General features: G+C 46.6%; 1 protein-coding gene across 7 annotated transcripts in view; it reads right to left on the bottom strand.

The window, feature by feature from the left end:
- The window catches only part of Kiaa0556 (KIAA0556 ortholog), a 170,548-nt gene that overhangs the window by 48,480 nt on the left and 101,032 nt on the right, over positions 1-21,036 (bottom strand). For all 7 annotated transcript variants that reach the window (XM_031388223.1, XM_031388229.1, XM_031388227.1 and 4 more), the window contains 5 exons: positions 14,781-14,950; positions 13,893-13,958; positions 12,645-12,751; positions 10,758-10,860; positions 7,219-7,434 (listed from right to left, as the gene is read on the bottom strand). In XM_031388223.1, coding sequence (XP_031244083.1) covers positions 7,219-7,434; positions 10,758-10,860; positions 12,645-12,751; positions 13,893-13,958; positions 14,781-14,950 — 662 coding nt within the window. The remainder of the gene's footprint in view (positions 1-7,218; positions 7,435-10,757; positions 10,861-12,644; positions 12,752-13,892; positions 13,959-14,780; positions 14,951-21,036) is intronic.

The following is a 21,036-nucleotide window of genomic DNA, read 5'->3' as shown; positions in this document are numbered from 1 at the left end:
ACACACACACACACACACACACACACACATACACACATACACATGAGTGATCTATTAGTACAGTGACAGCCTCTCTTATCTTTGGGGGAAACTAGGCAACAGTACATGGCATCCCTGTGTATTCTTTTCCCTTTAATTGAGATATAACTCATATTCCACAAAATTCACATTTTCAAGTGTGTAATCCATGATTTCCCAGCATATTCACAGGCTACACAACTAGCATCCCCATCTTCGCTTAGCACACTTCGCTTCCCACTGTGGAGCATGGCTCCCATTAGACATGCACTCCCATGCTCCTGTGTCTGTGGATCTGTTTAGACTGTTTCCTGTAAATGTGCTCACTCTGTGGCCTTCTCACACTTAGCTGTCAAGGTTTACTATGCATGTGTAGCCTGTACTAGCACTTCATTCCTTCTCACAGTTGGGTTTAATCTATTGTATGGTGACACCATATTTCAACTTTCTGTCCATCAGTCTGTGTAGCTGGGTTATTTCCATCTTCTGTTATGAGATTCCAGTTTTGTTTTTGTTTTTTGTTTTTGGACGCGCACATCTCTTTGTTATACACCCAGGAGTAGAATTTCTAGGCCACAGAGTAGCTCTGTTCTTACTTTCTAAAAAACTGTCACACTGTTCCCTACAGTGGCTGGTCTACACACTTTCAGCAGTATTTGTCATTTTTCTGGCCATCCCAGTGGATATGACTAGGTTCCATAGTGGCCTTCATTTGAGGTGTCAAAAAGTATGTGCTGAGTATCTTCCTGTGTACTCATTGGAGTGTAGTTTTTTGTTCTGATATTTCTGTTGGTTTCAGGAATATGGCTGAGAGAATCCACTGGGATATGCTCCCTCCTCTTCTATATTTTATAAGATTGAAGGGACTGTCAAATGCTCACTCTTTAAATATCTACCAGTGGGCTGGAGAGATGGGTCAGTAGTTAAGAGCACTTGACTGCTCTTCCAGAGGTTCTGAGTTCCCAGCAACCATGTGGTAGCTTACAACCATCTGTAATGGGATCTGATGGCCTCTTCTGGTGTGTCCGAAGAGAGCAATGATGTACTCATGTACATTAAATAAATAAATCTTAAAAAAAATATATCTACCAGGATTTACTAGGGACACTATTTCACCATAGGCTTCCCACATGTTTTTTGATAATCAGTTCAATTTCTTTCTTTTCTTTGGATTGGTCTTTTTAGATTTTCCATTTCATTTTGAGTCAGTTTTGGTAATTTGCCCTCCTTGGCATTTATACAGTTCATGTAGGTTATCTAACTTGTTGGTATACAGTCTTATAATCCTTATTTCTCTAAGATAAGTAGTGATAGTCCCTGTATATTCATTGAAACCTTTGTTTCCTCCTTTATTGTCTAACTAAAGGTTTTTGATTTTGTTGATCCTTTTAAAGAACCAACTTTGGTTCCATTGATTTTTCTCTATTAATAATCCTTTTTTTTTCTACATCATTTTTACAACTTTCTGGGTCTATAATCATTTCCAAATAAAAAGTTTAAATCTGTGCAGCATGTGATTTTATGTATTGAGGATATGGTGTGGCCAAGGACAGACAAGTACTTATCAGTTAAATGGGGGCGGCAGAAAAGCCCAGGTATAGGAGTGTTTGTTCTGATGAGACATGCTCTGAGGAGTGACTGGGCAGGAGGGACAGGGTCCCCACACGGTAGGCCGGGAAGCCTTGCTGAGAAAGGGATACTTGGGCTGAAATCTAAATGTAGATAATCTGAATCAGTGTGCACAGAGATACGGGGTGATGGAGGTGGGCACTGGAGAAGCAAGCAGGGGGCAGACAGGGTACTGTTGGCCCTATCCACTCAGGTATAAGAGGCAACTGTTATTTGTTGTTATTTTTCTGTGATAGTACTTCTAGGATGGGTTAACTGAAGAGAAAGACTCTCCCCAAAGTGGGGCCCCAAGATACAAGGAAATCTGAGGATCAGGCCATCCTGCCTGCTTCCCTCATTAGCTCACTATTGCTTTTGCTGATGAGTGCATATCCTGAAGGTGCCTCCATCCTTCACTGAGCATAGCTTCTGCAGTCTTCTAGCATGACTGAAGAAGACCCCTGGCTCTCTAGGAATCCTTCAGGCATTCTGCACCCATTTGGGACTACTGTGGCAAACAGTTGCATGGAACAAGCAGCTACTGGGGTCTCAGCCTCTCTAGTACAGATGGCCACTGCTAGACTCCCCCTCCCCACACATCTGCCCATTGTGTAAATCAATCTAATAAATCCCTTCATAATATACATTCTATGGTATGGGTTCTGTTCCTGTAGAGAGCCCTGACTCGAAGAGAATGAAGTGGAGAGCAAGAAATGAGTATACAAAAGGAAGCCTAGTCATAGCCTAGGGACCTGAGAGGGACTGGTTTGATGGAGAAGGGCCAGTATTAGGTCCACTAGGAAGCAGAAACATAGGAGTCTTGGGAGAGCTTGTAAACAACTAGCTGAGAGAGTGGCCTAGCCTCATTATAGTCTCAGGACAAAAGAGTATATACTACCTAGTTCTGAACATTTTGGCAAAATATAATAGAAAAGAAATTTCTTTGAAATAAGTATTGGCTTGGGAAATCCCTAATTTCAAAGGTTGTAAGAGATGGGAGTGGGTAGCCTAGCAGGTGGAGACACCATTTGCTAAGTAAGCAAAGGAGTCCCTGAGGGGACAAGATATGAGGTGTGGGAAGCTGGTAGGAAAGACCAGGCATCCATGGGGCTTGGCATATAAATGTGAACACATCACAATACCATGGGCCAGGGATGGAGAGGGTGGACACAGAAGGGACAGGGATTGAGAGGGTGAGCATAGAAGGGACAGAGATAGAAAGAGTGAACATAGAAAAGCCAAAGATAGAGAGGATGGACTCAGGAGGGATAGGGATGGGATGACAGACACAGAAGGGAGAATTTTTCTTTGTTTTTGTTTTCTTGTGTGTGTGTGTATGTGTGTGTGTGTGTGTGTGTGTGTGTGTGTGTGTGTGTGTGTGTGTGTAGGACAGAGTTCAACATTAGGTGCCTTCCTTACATGCTGCTCACCTTATATTGTGGCAGGATCTTGCTGAACCTGGAGCTCACTAATTAGGCTAGGCTGGTAAGCCAGTGAGCTCCAGGGACTAACCTGTCTATCTCCCCAGGGTTTGCATTAGGCACATACTGCTATGTTCAGGCCCTTATCCCTACCCCTGCCATATATACTGGGAATCTAGGTTTCTCATGTTTGTATAGCAAACACTTTGTCACCCAAGACAGTGGGTATTTACAGGGTCTTACTATGTAGCCCAGGCTGGCCTACAATTCATACCTTTCTGCTTCTGAGTGTGGAGACAACAGACAAGTACCCTCCCCACTCCTGACCTATGAAGGGAAGGGATTTTTCCCTGGAGTCTGGATATTACAAATCTACCAGTATACCCCCAATTCCCTATAATAAAGCAACTTCTTCTTCAAATCCACTTTTTTAAAAGGTACTTTTCTGCTAGGCTATCAGTGGTAGCCCGCCAGCCACTACCGTGTGGTCAGTGCAGGTCCTTTAAACCTGAGATCTGGTTTTCTCACTGATGAAATGAGGAGTCTGGGCAAGGCTCAGATGGGGGTCAAGTGAGATGAAATACTAGGCTGTGGCTGGTACAAGCCAGTGCGATTGGATGTGTATGAGACAGGACATTCTAGACACTCAGTCCTGGCATACAGACTGTGGAGGGAATGAGGGACCAGCCAGCCCACATGAGGATCTTAAGATCTATCCAGCAGTCCAGGGTAACACAGCTGCACTGTGTCTCAACCTCAGCCCCTGCTCTCAAAGAAAACCAAACCTATGAAGCCATCCACTAACAAAGCTCAGCAGCCTAAGGGAGTAGGAGAGGCATAGCTAATATCAGTAATGCTTTCTGATGGGAGGGGAGGTCTGCTCTCAAGAGCAGGCTTCCAAAGTGTACCCATAATTGCATAAAGGCTCTGGGAGAGGTGTCTAGAGCTGGTCTGAACTCCAGCAGTGAGCCACAGCCTCACAGACTTGAATCTGGAGGCCAAGCAGGAAAGCAGCAGACCAGAACACACAGCTGCGCTAAATACAGGCTGCATCTTTCAGGGGTCATGCCACTGGGCTGCTGTCTCAGAGCATCATGCCCCTGCCCAGCTAGGTGCTCTCCTGGTACACAGCTATCTCAAGCATATCCTGCCTTCTTTCTTCATAAGTCCTGGGTTTGTAATGGGGATCCCTGTCTACCCTACTGGGCATCTTGGTGGCTAGTATCCAAATGCCATGTCAGGCTGGTCCAGCACTTTCCCCTCTGGGGACTGAATAGCCAGCAGAGTGACAGGACAACAAACTGACCAGCCAGCTACTCACCTGACCAAAGCAACTCAATAAAGATTGTACAAGCTAAGTGGGTGGTCCCCTCTCTCTTCATCTCCTTCCCTTGTGAGAGTATCCCATTACCACAAACCAAGATACAGATTCGTCTTGAGCTTTGTTGCTGTGTGTGAGTTGCCTGTTTTACCCAAATGAGACTGAAATCCTGAAATAGGGCAGTGCACCTTCCCCAGAGGCCTCAAGTTCAAAACTCCTTCCAACTGAATCCTCCTGTGCATCCTACCCCTAAAGACCAGAGCCTTGATGCCCAGGATGCTCCACAAGACCCCGTGATGTTCATAAGGACTGTCCACTTCAGCCAGGGGACAGTATACCATATAGACAAAGACTTCAAGGCAACACCCCGCACTTTCTTCCCTGGTAGTCTGGGGGATAAAACCCACTATCTATTTAAAAGATTTTTAAAACTTTCTTTCCTTTTTTGAGACACAGTTTCTCTGTATAGCCCAGGCTGTTCTGGAATTCACTTTTTAGACCAGGCTGGCCTCCAACTCTGAAAGACTAGCCTGCCTCTGCCTCCTGAGTACTGGGATTAAAAGCATGTGCCATCACATGCTTGGCTGCCCTCCCTTCCTCCAGTCTTTCCTCTTGCCCTTCCTTTCTGGTAGAGCTGTATGTAGATAGAACACAGGACCCAGGCCATGTTAGATAAGAAATATACTACCACTAAGCTGGACCCAAGCCTTGTTTTGTTTTTGTTTTTGTTGTTGTTTTTCCTTTATTTTTGATGGAGAGACAAGGTACTACAAGAATAGTCTCAAATACCTGATCCCCCTGCCTCAGCCTCCTCTTGAGTACCAGGTCTACAAGTGCCTGCTACCATGCTGCCTGACTATAACAAATGTCCTTTAAAAATATATGCTCAAGTGGGACTGGAGAAATAATTGAGCACTTAAGAGCACTTGTTGCTCTTGCAGAAGACCTGGGGTTGGTTCCTAGTACCCACATGGTGTCTCAGAATACCTGTAACTCTAGTTCCACAGGATCTGGTGCAGGCACTGCACATACGTGGTACACATACAAAAAAGGGCAAATACTCATATACATAAAATAAAAATAAATCTTAAAAATTATGCCAAAGTGAGCCAAACTCATTTTCTACTGCTGAAAATCTAAGAGTTTTAATAGATGAATTTACCGCCCATCTCCTATTTTCCAGAGAACAGAAGGGCAGACTCTCAGAGATAGCAGGTAAGTTATCTAACATCACACAGAAAGAGCAGCAGCTGGGGATTCCAAAGCTCCTCCCTTCCTTTTTCTTCTTTAAATGAGGGCCCGTTGTAATCACCTCTTCCATGTTTACATGGCCCTTCCAGCACTAAGTAGGTATGCAGTATCATGCTACCCTGATAGACAAGAAATCAAGGTCAAAGCTAAGGGAGTCACCTGTGGGCAGAGGCTGTGAAGTAGCTTTGGACCTCAGTCTGTCTGCATCTCCAGTCTGTAGTTAGGGACATCAGGATCTTAGAAGTACTCGGAACTATACCTGGCCCAGGGTAAGGCCTGAGCATGTAGCAGCTCTTTTCATTTTCAGTACTTTAAAGAAACAATATTAATTTTTGAGGGGGGGGGTCTACTTAAGTTTCTGTGGCTTTGATACAACACTGACCAAACCAACTTAGGGAAGGAATGGGTATATTTGGTGTACAAGTCCTGATCATAGTCCATCTTTATGGAAAGCCAGGAAAGGAACTCAATGCATGAACTCTGAAGCAAGAATTGGAGCAGAGACCATGAAAAAATTGGCCTTCAGGTGTGTTTTGCATGGCTTCCTCAGCCTGTTTTCTTATATTGCTTAGGACTACTTGCCCAAGTGAGGGTCCAGCCCACCCACATCAATCACTAATCAAGATACCACATAGATTTACCTACTGGCCGATCTGAAGGAGGCATTTTTCTCAACTGAGGTTCCTCTTCCCAAATAACCCAAATGTGTGTCAAGTTGAAAAATAGCCAACCAGCACAGTAGAGTACATCATCCAGATTGTGACATGACTTCAAGAGATACAGAAGAGCACCTGTGACCCGTCCCATCTCTTGCTCTGTTCTCCAGTCCACAGGCTCTTCCATGGCAATCTGGGATGCAGCCCGACACAGCACAAGAAGGCCATGTGGCTGGCTGTGCTGCTAACTTGACAGTGATGGGAAGAAGCAAGCATGGTGGTTTGTACCTAGGACACCAGAACTAGGGAAGCAGAGGGAGGAGGACTGTTGGTTCACAATTATTCTAGGCTCTGTAGTGAGTTCATGGACAGCCCAGGCAATATAGTGAGAGCTTGTCTTAAAAACAAGCAAACAAACAAAACCATAAAAATCAGCAAAAAGAGGAAACAATGGAAAATACCTTTGCTTATAAAAATAACCTCTATTGACTATCTAAAGGAAAATATATTCAAAGTCTGCTGGGTATGGACCCATGGTTCAAGAAGCAGCACCCTGAGGATGTGTGAGCACAGTGTGTAGACCAGGCTGCAGTGTGAGATCTTGGTTCCACTAGCTTCCTCTGTGCGACCCTGGCCACTTGCATGCCCATCTCCTACATAGTTTCTTTATCTACAAAACAATGACACTGGTATAGTGACACCTAGTGGCCTAAGTTTAGTAGTCACAGCAGGATACAGAGTAGCCATTTTAGGCAAGACCTCAGGAAGTAACCCACCGGTGCCTCAGAGGGTACCATTTCCAGAGGCTCCTCCTCACTTGGCTGTAGAGAAAGACTAGGGTTGATGAGAGCATTCTACCCCAACCCCAAACTACACCCTCATTGGTGCAGAGAACACACAACAAAATACATAGCAGAACCAAGCCCAAGAACCCATCACTTACCACTAAGTCCCTGTTGACAAGGCAGCCCAGCTCGCCTGGCAACACTGCATTCCGAATGTCCACATCATGAGGTGAGACATAAAGTTTTATGTTGTTCAGGTCAAAGAACTGAACTTCCGTGAGACCCACCCATGATGCGTTGCCCCAGTTAGACAGGATTTCCATAGTCACATAGATTGCATCTTCGATTTCATCTACTCTTGCTTTCCACTTTTCCTGAAAAGAAAATACCAAAGGGCAGCAAGCCTGAATTTAGTGCTTCTACCCACCAGGGCCTTCATCCAGCATTCAGCCTCATGGTTCCTCAGTCTCCACCCAGGCTCTATAGGATAATCACGGCACTTGCCTACTGTGGCTCTTGTGAGGCTAGCAAGAGCTCCTATTTGTTCAGTGTCTAAAACATAGGGAGTGCACTGGAGAGATGGCTCAGTGGGTAGAGATACTTGCTGCCAATTTGACAATCCAAGTTTGATACCCAAACCTATGGTAGAAAAGAAGAACTGACTCTGCAAGCTGTTCTCTAATACACACACACACACACACACACACACACACACACACACACACACACACATACACACACACATACACACACACAAATAGTAACAAATAAAACAAATATTTAAAATAATAAATAAACATAGGAGTTGGGTTGGGTGTGGCTTGGGGTAAAGCACTTGCCTAGAACACATAATGCCCTAAGTTCTAGCTCTAATAGAGAAAAATAAACAAGGATATTTACAACAACTGTGTCACCAGCACTTAATAGGTATCCCACTTGGGGGCCTTCAAATGAAAAAAAAAGTTATTGTAACAGACCATATTCTGCCTGAACATACACTTCTTGCCCCACTGCAGTATTCATGGTCCAGGGGTAAGCTGTAACATCTGAAGATGGCAGGTGGCCTGGGGTCCCTAAACCCCATTGTTGAAACCCTAATGCCCAGGGCCCAAGATGTGATGGCAGTCAGGGCCTTTAAGAGGTGATTAAATCAAATGGGGCTGCTGGGGAGGGCCCCCTTCTCATCTGTCTGGAGGCCTTAAAAAAGGAGGAAACCTGAAGCCCCAGGGATTAACACCAGGGACACACACAGGAAAGATTGAGTGTATAAGACCACTGAGGAAGCCACTACTTACAAGGCAAGTGAGTGGCACCCCAAGAAGAAATCAGCCAGGCAATACCTTGACCTTGGACTTGCCATCTTTGCAACTATGAGAAAGATCAATCTGCTGCTTAAGCTGCCAGCGTATGCATGGAGTGTAGTATGACAGCATATACCAAAGTCCCCCTGCCTCAGCCAGTCACTTGACATTCCCAGCCTGGCAGGGAAAGCAGGATGCGACCATCTACATGAAGGTCCCAGTCTGGGGGTTAAGCAAGACCCCAACATACACACACACACACACACACACACACACACACACAGAGCCCCATAAGTGCTCAGGCCGAAATGGGCTCAATTCTTGGTTCTCCTTCACTGATTTTTAAAGCCAGCCTCCCTCCCTCCTTCCTAGTGAGGCTGTCTGGTCTGGGAGTGTGCGTGAATGCCATCAATAAACAGCAACTCTGTGCCAAGGCTTCTTCCTAAAGGCCCTCAGGGCCCAACTGTAGCTCTGGTCACCACGGATCAGCCACTCATGAAATGGTGCGTTTCCCTGCGTGCACGGGCCCTATGTTAATTAGCATCGGTATCTGCAATGGTTCTGTGAGCAGGGAGCTGAGTAAATGAACAGCAACTGTTCCCCACTTATTTTTTTAATTAATAGCCAGTGAGACGTGTGAGCACTCCCAGCATGGGTTTGGACAAGCTGATTGCCACACAAAGAGAATGGGAATGGAGATGGGGGGTGGGGCGAGGTGAGGACAGGTCAGCTTGGAGCACCTGGCAGGAGCCAAGCGTCCAGGTTGGATTACCTGAACTGTAAAAACCTAGAGCTCCCTTGTCCTTCTCAGCGTGAATGCCCTGGCCAGGTCCTTGGCTGCCCTGGGCCTGAGTCCCAGGCTTGCAGAACTGGCCTGCTTGACTCTGGTGTTGGCAGGCTCTTGAGCCTGAGCTTGGTGGAGCATTCTGGGGCCAAGTAAGTTTGTTTGCTGGTTCAAGGGGAGAGAAGAAGCTGCAAAGAACTGAGGACTCCCTGCCCAATGGAGTCTGAAACACACAATTCCTGCATGAAAATTCTAAATGCAGAGTATGAACCGAGAAGTGTCAGCATTGTGAGTATCCCAGGTAGACAGAGGGTGAGGCTAGAACAGCAATGGTCCCTAGTACTCACTGGCCCCCTCACTGAGACCACTTGTTTCCTCTTGCTTAGCCATTTACCATATATCCTACCTTGGTCATGAGGTTGTGGTATAGTGAGCAAACCCTTTCCTAAGCAAATCAGTGTGTGCTTTCCCATGGAGCACTGGTAAGGAGGGTTGTTGATGAAGCCCAGGCTAGTGTAGACGTGCTCTTCTCACAGAGATGCTGGAAGCATCTGCAGCTATTAGGAAGAGCAGAGGTGGGACCAATACTGGATGGATCTCGGGGCTGCAAATGACTCCATGGAGACCCAGGGGGAAAGGCTGCAGGATGCAGTGCCCACCAGCCCACCCTCAGTGTCTTTAGTGCCCAGTGCCTGGAATTTGTTTCTGTTTGTTGTATAAGTCACCTTGCCCTGGATTTTCTATCTCCTCTACAGAAACTTAATCTATATGGGCTCTTACTAATGTGGTCCAACACATGGTGAATCTTCTCAGTTCAAGAGGCAGCTATTCCATGATGGGGTGGGAGTGGGGGTAGGGCAGGAGCTCTGAGTTTTCTCAAAGATAGACTCTGGAACTGCTATTTCTGAGTTCCTCCTACCCCGTGTCAGGCTCTAAGTGGCACACCTTTACCATCCTGTGTTGCTCATGGAGCTCAAATGACTGTCTCCATGTAACAACCCACCAACCTGGTCACAGCCAGTAAAATCACACTGCACTAGAAGGTTACTACCAGTATCTACAGCTAACTTTATATAATTAAAATTTACATTTACTTATTTACTGTGTGTGTGTGTCACATGTGTGTGCTCATGTGGAGGTCAGAGGCCAGCTCAGCTTTCGGGAGTCAGGTCTCTCCCTCCTACCGTGAGTTCTGGCAGCAACCTTCGGTTACCAGACTTGGCATACCATCTCACCAGCCCTAAGTTTTTATGTTTTGTACTTCGTCTCCTTCTGTTATATAGTCCAGGTGGGCCTCTAACTCAAAAGCCTACCAATTACAAACATTTGTCACCATACCTACCAAGCTTAGTTTCTGTTCTTGACTATGGGTAACACTGGATATTGTCCTGTGGGCTTATGGGTTATTTACATTTTCTTTTGCCAGGAACTTCTTCTGGCTTACACCTTTCTTCTTTTGCCTCAATTGTTCAATCATGTATCTGACTTGGCAGAAAGATATTGAGATGACCATGATCATAGTCATCACTACTAACCAGAATTGACTGCCCTTCCATCAGCTTTCAGGGCAATGTTAGTATACTGGACTGTTCCCATGAGTATAGGCTCTCACCTCTGGATCTGGTACTGGCTTTTCTGTTGGTATAGCCATCTGGCTGAGATAGGTAGTGTCACTTTCCACAGTCTGCAAGACTCCCAGAAGTTTATGCTGTTGTCTGAAAAGGGATTTTGTTTCAGCAAAGAGGTAATAATGAAGAATACACATAAGAGGATAGTCCCATGAAAGGGACCACAGGGCCTTTAGTACACATTTGAAAGCTTGTCTGTACCCTGCAGAGAGCTCAAGGGCATATATGGATGTCCTCTCTCTTTATAAACAGCTGGACAATTAGTAATGAAATCAGAGCCCAAGTAGAGAAGCCAGATGACCTCTCCAGATGACTAAGAACTTGATCACAGACAGAGCAAGGAATCAACTTTACTAAGGGCCACCAAGCCCATGGTCTGTTTTGTATGACCTGGCAGCTAAGAATGGCTTTTGTGTGTTTTAAGCACTGTTAAAAGTAACAACAAATAATAAAACCCCCAACTGTCAAGGCTGTAGGATTTCCCAATAGGCTCTTCACAGAAACTGCCAACCTCAGGCTTAGAGACCCACCCATTCATTCCCTTTGCTACAGATGCTATGCACACCACAGGTGCAGAGCCCTAAAGCACAGAGGACTCCAGTGATGAAGAGGGCAGCCTTTGGCTAGTGCTGCCTGCTGCAGAGCTGTCAGACACAAACCAGCCCTGCGGCTGGAAACCGAGAGAGCTCTGATTTATGGCTGTGGTGAAGTGGAGCGGTTTCCATCTGGGGTCTGCAAACATGCAGGAATGGATAGCTGTGCCTTGAGCCATCTAGTCTTTCCACACACTATGAACAGAAGCTCCCTGGGGGATGGACTGAAAACTAGAGGCCATATGGCTTGGCTATCACACCTCACTCTGTGCAACGGTTATGAGAGCCTTGCCCCGTTCCTGGCCTGATCCCTCAGGTCGGGCCGCTTAGTGATCAACATTCAGATGTCAATGCAGTCTCCTCCTGCCCCTCACCCAGGCACGTGTACAGCCTGAAACATGCATATGCCTGCATAATAGCCCTGGGAACATGCCTATGTGCCAAAACATACGTGACACTGCAGGCTACAACTGGTGAGCTTTCTGGAGACTGATTTTCCCTGAAGATCAGGAGTCTATTTTGCTATTAACACTTGGTAATTTTGGGGTCATTGTAACACATTAAAGGACAAAATGCTGCACTGAACATACTTTGGCAAAGAAAAGGAGTCTCAGAGGAGACTGATTCTTTGAGTCACTCTGGTGACAAGTAAGTTTGAGCTCTCTCCCAAGCTATGTGGGGTACTCCAGTGAAAGCCTGAAGCAGATCAAGCCACTTGCTTGGAAGAAAGCATATCCATGTTATTATGCTCTGGGGCTGGGGGACTGAGGGGAGGGTGGGACTCTAAAGTTGCTAGTCGAGATGTTCTGTAATAACATGGTGGGGCAGTTGGACAGGATTGGGAACAGCTAAGAAACTGAGTAAGGCATAATCTCAAGGCTTCTGTTTGAGGCATTTCTAGATGAGATTAGCCCACAAGAGCTCGGCCCCAGTCAATCTCACCCACCACCGAGGAATCTCTGATATGAAGACAGTAGTGGAAAGTGGTAAAAAGTGAGAGGCAGAGTCCCTGGGGAAGCGTCCTCAGTGTGGTTAGCTTGACTGACTCCTTCATATGATTGTTTCTGCTTCTTGGCTATTATGACAGAAACTTCTCTTCTGTCACAACCTTCTTGTCACAATGAAAGGATACTTCTGAAACTGTGCACCAATTCAACTCTTTGTAGTCAAAGCTAAGCAAAAATGACTAATGCAACAAGAAAGGCCATGGTTACCGAGACCCTTGTGGCCGCACTGCTGTGGGTCACCTGGATTAGGTTCTTATCTGCCTTAGAGTACCTGCTTCCCAAAGGGCTCATTCTGTCCATGGCTTGGCTGACAGCTTTGGCTCCCCCTGCTGCTCTGCACAGCTCAGGATTGGTAGTCACTGGAGCGACAGCAAGTAGCTGAGGGCAGAAAAGCTGATTAGATAGATATCCAAGGGAACCCTGCAGCCGGACACTTAACAGGGCAACAGTCAAAGCATAGGCTTCTCAGGTACCTGGTTCTACCAAGTAGATATGGGGCACAAAGGTGACAGTGCCAGCTTGGGGAGGGTCAGCGTAGAATCCCTCATGTATTCTCAGATCACTGACCAGGGGGTTTCTGGGAAATAATGCTTCCATGAGCTACTGAACGCTTCTGTCATCTGACCATCACTTCAACCCACCTGGGTTCAGTTTACTCCTAAGAGACCAGACTGCACACAGACTCACCAGCAAGTCTATGTTTCCTTCTTTCTCCTCTGCCATCTAAATTGGAATGGAATCTGACACTTGTCTGTAAGTGACTGTCATAGCTGGAAGCTTGTGGAGGTCAGGGATCAGGCTATTCAGGAATCCAGGATCACAGGGTAGTCAGAAATAGTGACTGGCTACTGCCCAAGATGACTGCTATCTAGTAGGACAGGGCAATTGGGAAAGAAAGAAACTCTTGGGGACTCTAGAGTGTTGTTCTCCCTTTGCCAGTCACCCACCAATCACACTGGGCTTCTTTCTGGTCCTTAATGCAGCTAGCTCATTGTCACCTCCAACTGTTCCCAGGTCACCTTCCAGGTAGCAAGCTGAGGCCACCTGCCAGAGCGAGCATGACTCATTCCCAGGCACTCTGTCCCCATGTGTCTATCGGCTCCAGTGACTGCACCAGTGCGCTCCTTACAGCTGTGGGTATTCTCTGTATTCAGAACACTGGGAACCTGTGTGCCAGACAGACATTCCCTAGGTGCTTTATTACTTCACTTCCTTTATGCCTGGCTGGCCTGGACAGATAGCTAGAATTATTTATTCTCAAAACTAAGATCTACTTATCTTAGTCTTCTCTCATTGGAAAATAGAAATGGAAAAGGAAACAAGTCAGCAGGCCTGGCTGGACTCCAGCATCAATTTGCAAATTTGGCCAAGCCACTCAAGCCCAACTTCCATATCTGTGAAATGGGTAGAAGACCAGTGCTCAGGCAGCAGAGAAGTTCCTGATGGTCAATATGTTTTTAGGGTATGGGTGGGCTGTTAAATCTATGTCCAGCTGAGTTGGGCTCAGCCTCATACTGACCTCAGGGATGTCCTCCTTAGCCTTCAGCAGACTGGGCCATGATTTTGCTGGTGGTTCCTTGGCATCCTGCAAAGACAATATCAGATGACATAGGAAGGAACGAAGCCATTGCTGTGCATTCCTCCCACAGAAGGAGGCAGGGAAGCAGGGCCCCTTTCCACATGTCCCAGACAAACTGGATGAAAGACAGCCTCAGGGCAGGGTCTGCTCAACAACCAGAAGAACTGCCTCCAGACGGTCCACCAGACAGCGCAGAGCAGCATGGACAAGAGTGTGGGCTCACAGCCAGGCTGACTGTGCAAAATTGTGACCTCAGCTGCCCACATCTGTAAACCAGGCAGAGGACCCTGCCTATTGTAGGGTCACCATGAGCTTCTAGTGGGACAGGCCAGGGGTCTCAGCAGGAGAGCCGGAGGCTGTGCAACATGCTGAGGAGTATGTAAGGCCTCCACTTCTCCAGGCCCCTGCTCTACCCCACCCCTGACCTTCCACGTTATTATTGGGTGTCTGGGTGGTTGCATGAACGAGGCAAGTAGGCCAGGGGAGCAGTAGGGACCCTGTGGACCACATTCTGGGACCAGCTTCAGAACAGCCACACACTGTCCATTCAACCACACAATGGCCTGGCTTTTTTGTAGTACAGGCCTATGCCATCCCAAGTTGGCACAGAAATGACCCGTGAGTCACAGGTTAGTACTTAGCTGTTAGAAATAACCCAGAAGCTCTAAGATGGTGGCTGAGTGGGTCTCTGGATAGATGAAGAGCAGCTGTCTATAAACAGTCTGTGAAATGCAGTCTGCAGTCAGAGAGAGCTATTACTCAAACACTGCCTGTCCTTCAGTGTCCCCAGTCCCTCCTTAGATGCCCCTACTCCACAGGTGCTCCCACCTGCTGTGGACCGGCATGTAGCTCAGGATCTTGGCTGAGGGACACCTGTTGCAGAGCTGCGTTCTCCACCTGGATGGCTTTCAGTACAGCTGAGGCATCTTCCTCTCGGTCCTCAGCTGCATATGCTTTGCGGGTTGCTGACAAGGGTCTATCTCTGCGGCTTCCAGATCCTGCAGAAAGATGGAGATGTTCTTTAGCTTGTGTTCTCAGAAAACAGCTTGAAAATTCATTAGATACTATTGAGGGGCACGCCTTTAAAAATGTCAAGGTCTTGAGGGATGGAGGAAGCCTGAAGAACTGTTCCAGATTAATATTACCCAGGCAAATGCAGTAAGTAGCTACAATGGACTAGGGCCAGTCACACACACACACACACACACACACACACACACACACACACACACACACACATGAACACCTGAATTGAGATCCAACCATGTAAAAAGAAGGGCATGGTCATGTACAGCCATACCCCAATACTACGGTGAATCATAGGCTTGCTGGCCTGCCTGTCTAGCTGAAATGGTAAGTTTCAAGTTCAGTGAAAGACCCTGCTTCAAGCAATAAGGTGAGATGCCACAGAAGAAGATACCCAATGTCAACCTCTGGCTGCCACATGCACCTGCATGGACATGTACACATTTATATACACAGAGAGAACCAGCAGGTGGGGTGGTGTGTATATGGGGGTATGGTAGCAAGAAAGGAAATCTAAATATAGTCTGGGACATAGATAACAGTTTAATGCTACTGCTAAATACTCCCCATGGGTGGACAGTGGTATTCCTCAACAGAAATGCTTGTTCTTGGAAAATCCATGCTGCAGTACTGAGTGCTACAGGTGGCCACTTTGCTAGTTTGTGGGTTCTTTCTTTTACCCTATCCCACCTTTTCAACTCCTAAGGCTAGAGAGGAAAGAAAAGCAATAGAAAGGAAAAGATATGATGTTATCATTAGACTACTTCCTGCTAATTAGGGCCAGCGAGTTCCCTGGGGCAAGTTTGATCTTTGCCATCAAGATCTCTAATTTCTTCTTTTTTCTTCTTTGCACACATGACTACTTAACAAACCAAGACCAACAACAACCAACCACCAACCCACAGCCTATCTCTCACTCAGGCATTTATATACCTTCTGAGAAGTCCCCAGAATTCCAAACATTACACAATTGCAATTGGCAAAAATTACACTCCTGTTACAGCATGAGGCAAATCACAGTCAGCTGCTGTGGACAATCTGAAGCAGCCTCATACTCCACATCTGGGATTAAAATGAAAACATTTATTTCTTGTGTTTTTCAAGGAAATCAAAATTCTCACTACAGAGTACAAAGAGGAATGTTATCTATAACTTATTACCAATAGTTTAAGGAATAAACAGAGACAGAGTCTTCCCTCAGTCCTCCTGATCCATGGTGGATTGATTCCAGAACGACAAATACTGAGGTTCCAGGATGCTTTTATACACATAAAAGGTATAGTGTTTGTACATAACTCCCACACCCTGCACACACTGTAAGTTACCTCGAGATAACAGGAAGTGCTATTCTGATGTCTGGCAAAGGGGACTGTAAGCCACCCCTCAGGGACACCAGGGCAGCTGTGTACACGGGACCTGGTGCAGGCTGAGGAAAAGTATCTTTCTATCTCCTTGCCCTTTGCAGAGCAAGATGCTGACTGGCCCTCAACTTTCCTGCCATGCTCTTGTCAGAATGCTGCATCTGAATGTGACTGAGGGTGGCACTGGATGCTCGTGGTTGGAAGAACTCATATTGGTAAAATTTCCATACTGACCAAAGCCATCTTCAGATTCAATATCCTTCCCATCACCAAACCAAACCAAACCAAACCAAACCAAACCAAACCAAAAATAATTTATGGTTCAGTCAGTAAAGTTCTTGTCATGTAAGCACAAGGACCCAAGTTCCATTCCTGGAATCCATGTAAAAAAATGAGCAGGGGCCACCTATCCCTGTGCAGTGGTGTGGACAAAGAAGAGATACGCTCCCCCCACTTACCATCTGTGGAAGGTGGGAGATGTGGCCCTGGGGTCATGAGAGGAGGAGAGCTGTTCCTGACTCTCACCAGCTGTAGCACTCAAGAGGACAGGTCCTGAACCTTGCCTGGGCAGCATAGGAGAGCTGGCCCTGGAGGTAGGGCTTGTAGGTAAGTTGGCCCTGGGAGCATGAACATGAATCAACTTTGCCTCCGGTCTGCTGTGCAGTGGTATGATCTGGAGGAAGGAGAGACACCCTCCTCTCCTCCCTTGTTCCTGGCCACTTATGGCAGGTGGGAGAGCTGGCCTCAGGATCATGAGAATGGGAGAACTGGTCATATAAACCAGATAAACCACTCGGGAGAGTGGACAGTAAGCTAGAGCTGGCCCTGGTTGTGGGGGATGCCAGTGAGCCTCCCCCAAGGGTGTGAGAAGAGGAGAGCTAGATGACTGACCTCTCAGGCCCAGATCCAGGGCTTTGAATTGGCTCATCCCAACATCCACCACCCCATTGATGAACTGCTGGAATGCAGTTCCTACAGATCCAAAACTACAGGATTTCCATGACACAGGGCAACAACAGGATATCTGAGAGGAAGCCCAGTGAGGATCCAGTATTGATAGAGTAACAGAAGCCAGAGGCCTCCTACCAGACCAAGTCATAGCAGTGAACATTTGCAAGCAAAGAGGTGTGGACAAAAGGGTGTACTGTGGGATACACTGTGACACTACAGCTTTCAAAATGAGATTTGTTTTTCTGTGTTGGAGGGGAAGTTGCAAGGGCAGAAGGTGGGGGAAGATGAGTGGGATTGGGGTGAATGAGGTGAAATTCACAAAGAAACAATAAAAATAATGAGCAGGGTAGAATCAGATTGTAAACCCAGTGCTGGGGAGGCGGAGACTTGTGGATGCCTGGGGCTTGCTGGCCAGCTAGCCTACTCTACTTGGTAAATTGCAGACCAATGAGAGACCCTGACTCAAAACAGGGCATGAGGAATAACAGGACAACCAAGGTCAGACCATTAATGTATTAACATCTTCTAACAAATTTTATTCTATATTTTTATTTTGCTTATTTACATATTGATTAAATGACTGATGTGTGTGTGTGGGCATGCATGAGTGCATATGTATGTGGGTGCACTGTAGAGATCAGAAGACAGTTTGTTCTCTCCTTCCACCATATGTGGGGTCCTGGAGATTGAGTTCAGGTTGTCAAGCTTGGCAGCAGGAGCCTTTACCTCCTAAGCCATTGTGCTAGACCTAGATAAACATTTTTAATGGACTCCTGAGAAGGTCACTGGGGAGAGCCTTTGAAAGGCACATGTCATCTTTGACTCACTACTTTGATTTGTTTGTTGAGACAAAGGTCTCACCTTATAACCCAAATGGGCCCAGAACCTGCCACATTCCTCAGCCTCCCAGAGAAGTACATGTATATGCCACTGTGCCTGGTTCCTAGTCACCATGAGGTCAACAGATCTCCACCTTTCTACCATGATGTCCTTCCTTAAAAAGGCAGGGGGAGAATGCAATGAAGCCAAGTGACCAGGAACTAAAACCTTTGAAACTGTGGGAAAAAAAAAAAAAAAAAAAAAAAGCCTCTCTGTCTCTCAACCTTCTCTTTCAGGTATTTGCCCTGGAATGGAAAATCTGGACAACACAACTGGATAGTAGTTTGGGAGAGCTGATGGTTCTTCTGGAATGTAAGCCAAGGTGGAGAGTGCCCATCTCAGATAGCCAGAGTCAGAGTGATTGCAAATGCTAGAGAACTGAGGCAGGCACTGTGCTTCTCAATGCCAGCCAGCATTTCCCACAGAGGACTCTGATCCTCATGGAGATAAATGCCTTTTCATTTTTTTTTTTTTCAAAAAAGAAAAAAGAAAAGAAAGAAAAAAGAAAAAGCTGGCGAATGTGGCATTTTTATGGAATCCTTAATGTTATCGGAATCCACAGGAACCAGGCACAGTGGCATATACATGTATGAGTGGGTAAAGGGTCATAATGACTACACTTGGTACAAAAGATGATGTATCCACAATAGCCATGAGGCAGGAAGCAACGAAGGGGAAGCTGAAGGCCGTGGTTTTGGGCTTCTCTGGACTAGAGACCTAACCTATAAACTTGTTGTGATTCCAGGGTGTCTGAAGCAGGAACGGACTCCCAGTCTGGTGAAAGGTGCAGAGTGTTAGGCTCCTGACCCATACCTCACTGTAGGCTTCCCTAGTTAAGGGGGCACTGCTCTGGGTGCAAGGCAATGGCAGTAGGTGAGACAGCTACCACCAGCCTTCCCTGACCTTACAGTCAGTGCTTGGCTTGGGCAGACATGGAGTAGGCACAGAGGAAAGGGCTAGACCTGATGAAAGTAGGCATATCCGTCACTCAAGATGCAGAGTCAGGGAAGAAGACACCTGAGAGGAGATTGGAGGCAGCAAAACCATGAATTCCAACACAAGGAGGCTACTGTAGACCAAGGGGTAGCTGGTACTAAGGTCCTAAGGAAGGGAGAGCTTGGCATGCTGAAGAATGATGGAGGGAGGGTGCTAGAATGGATCTACAAGGTTAAAAATGGTTGGTGGAGGGATGGGAAGCTTGCAACTAGGTTCTTGAGGCACCCCAAGCCCCCAAGTAGGCTCCAAGGCTCCTCAGTTCCTAGATGGCATGACCTACCTACCCCGACTCTGAATTTTCCAGCCCTGGGACTGGGCTATTCTTCCCCCAGAGGCTCTTCCCCATATAATCCAGACATTTTGGTTTCCTCTTCTTCTCCCTCTGCTCTCTCTATGCACATACCCTTTTTTTCTTTTTTCCCTCACCCTCTCTTCCCTTGGTGACTTCTCTGGCCTTGGTCCTTAGGGGCCAGTGAACTCATCTGAGAACAGCTTCCCAATAAACTTACATTTAATCTAATCTAATCTAATCTAATCTGGCTTCAACTAGTTTATTTCACCAACAGAAAATAACTTATCAAAGCCCTGTAAATGTCTGTGTTTGTGAATAGCATCCCATCTCCAACTAGTAGAGTGCAGCTGAAAAGCCCATAGCTGCTTCAGACCTTCCAGGTGGTCTTGTATATAATCATCTAGGACCATGTGCAGAGCTCAATGATCATCAGTTAACGTTCTGTTGGCAGGCCAGCCAGGACAAGCAGACTCTGAAACTCTCATAGTTCTTGAACACATTCCCCTATCCATTGACCAAGACACTCAAAAGTCAGTGCCAAAACTGCTGTATGGTGACCCTTGGCTCATGACAGCCAGCCTGTAGAGATGAGGCTCTTCCTCTGAGGTTCAGAGGTCTGGAGCTGCACTGGACCGGTGGCCTAGAGAGAGCTAGAAAGTCCACAGTGTGGCCTCCAGGACAAGAGGCACAAGTTAACCACCTAGTCCTGGAAAGAGACCAGTTTTGTTTGCATGACAGCTTTGGCACATTCTTCCATAGCAAGATCATGGGTGCTGTCTGTGCCCTTCTAGACAGATTATGCTAAGAAGGTGGGCTTAAAATTGTCACCATTCTTGAAGAGAAGGTTGGCTCTGCAGCTCTCCCACCAGTGCTGAACTGCTGCTGCCTTTCTAGAACACAGAGGCCCCCAAGTCACATTGCTCATGGCCACCGTCTTTCTGTGTGCTTCCTCCCACTGCAACCACCCTTTAACTCTTTTGGATGCCCTCATCTCTCACTTGCACCAACACTGGCCTGAATGTCACACGATGGTGAATTTATTCTCATCTTGGATCTGGGGAGTAGTGGATTTATTCACTCTGTAAATCTGAGCTACTAGCAAAAGCCAAATTGCACATTTTAATTTATCCCAAACTGCTCTTTTTGGATGGAGAACCATCCTTCTTCCAGTAACTCTACTCTCTTCGCCTCCCTGGTGTTTGGTTTTCTTCTCTTACCTAAAACAAAAGGTGTGTCGTTCAGGAGATTGGCCATGAATTCAATACATCACAAAGCACTTATAGCAAGGTGACCTGTCTCTCTACCAGCTGTGCCTCAACAGGCTTTAATTCCACAGCAAAAGAGCCTCTGACTATATGCCAGGGGCTTTGAGGGTCACCCAGGAACTACTGCAGTGGCAAGGATAAAGTGTGAGGTCAGCAAGCATCCACTGTGGTGATCACAAGCCCGCAGCCCACAGTGAAGCCTGTGTGGTCATATGCTATGCTAGTCAGTGCTCTCTCTGCCATGACCAAATGGATACCTTTAAGGAAGAGGGGGAGGAAAGACCCCAGCGCTCCAGCCCACTGTCCTCAGCCCT

The sequence above is a fragment of the Mastomys coucha genome, unplaced genomic scaffold (genome assembly GCF_008632895.1).
Source record: "Mastomys coucha isolate ucsf_1 unplaced genomic scaffold, UCSF_Mcou_1 pScaffold21, whole genome shotgun sequence".
NCBI lineage: Eukaryota > Metazoa > Chordata > Mammalia > Rodentia > Muridae > Mastomys > Mastomys coucha.
This window is presented reverse-complemented; position numbering and strand designations above follow the sequence as displayed.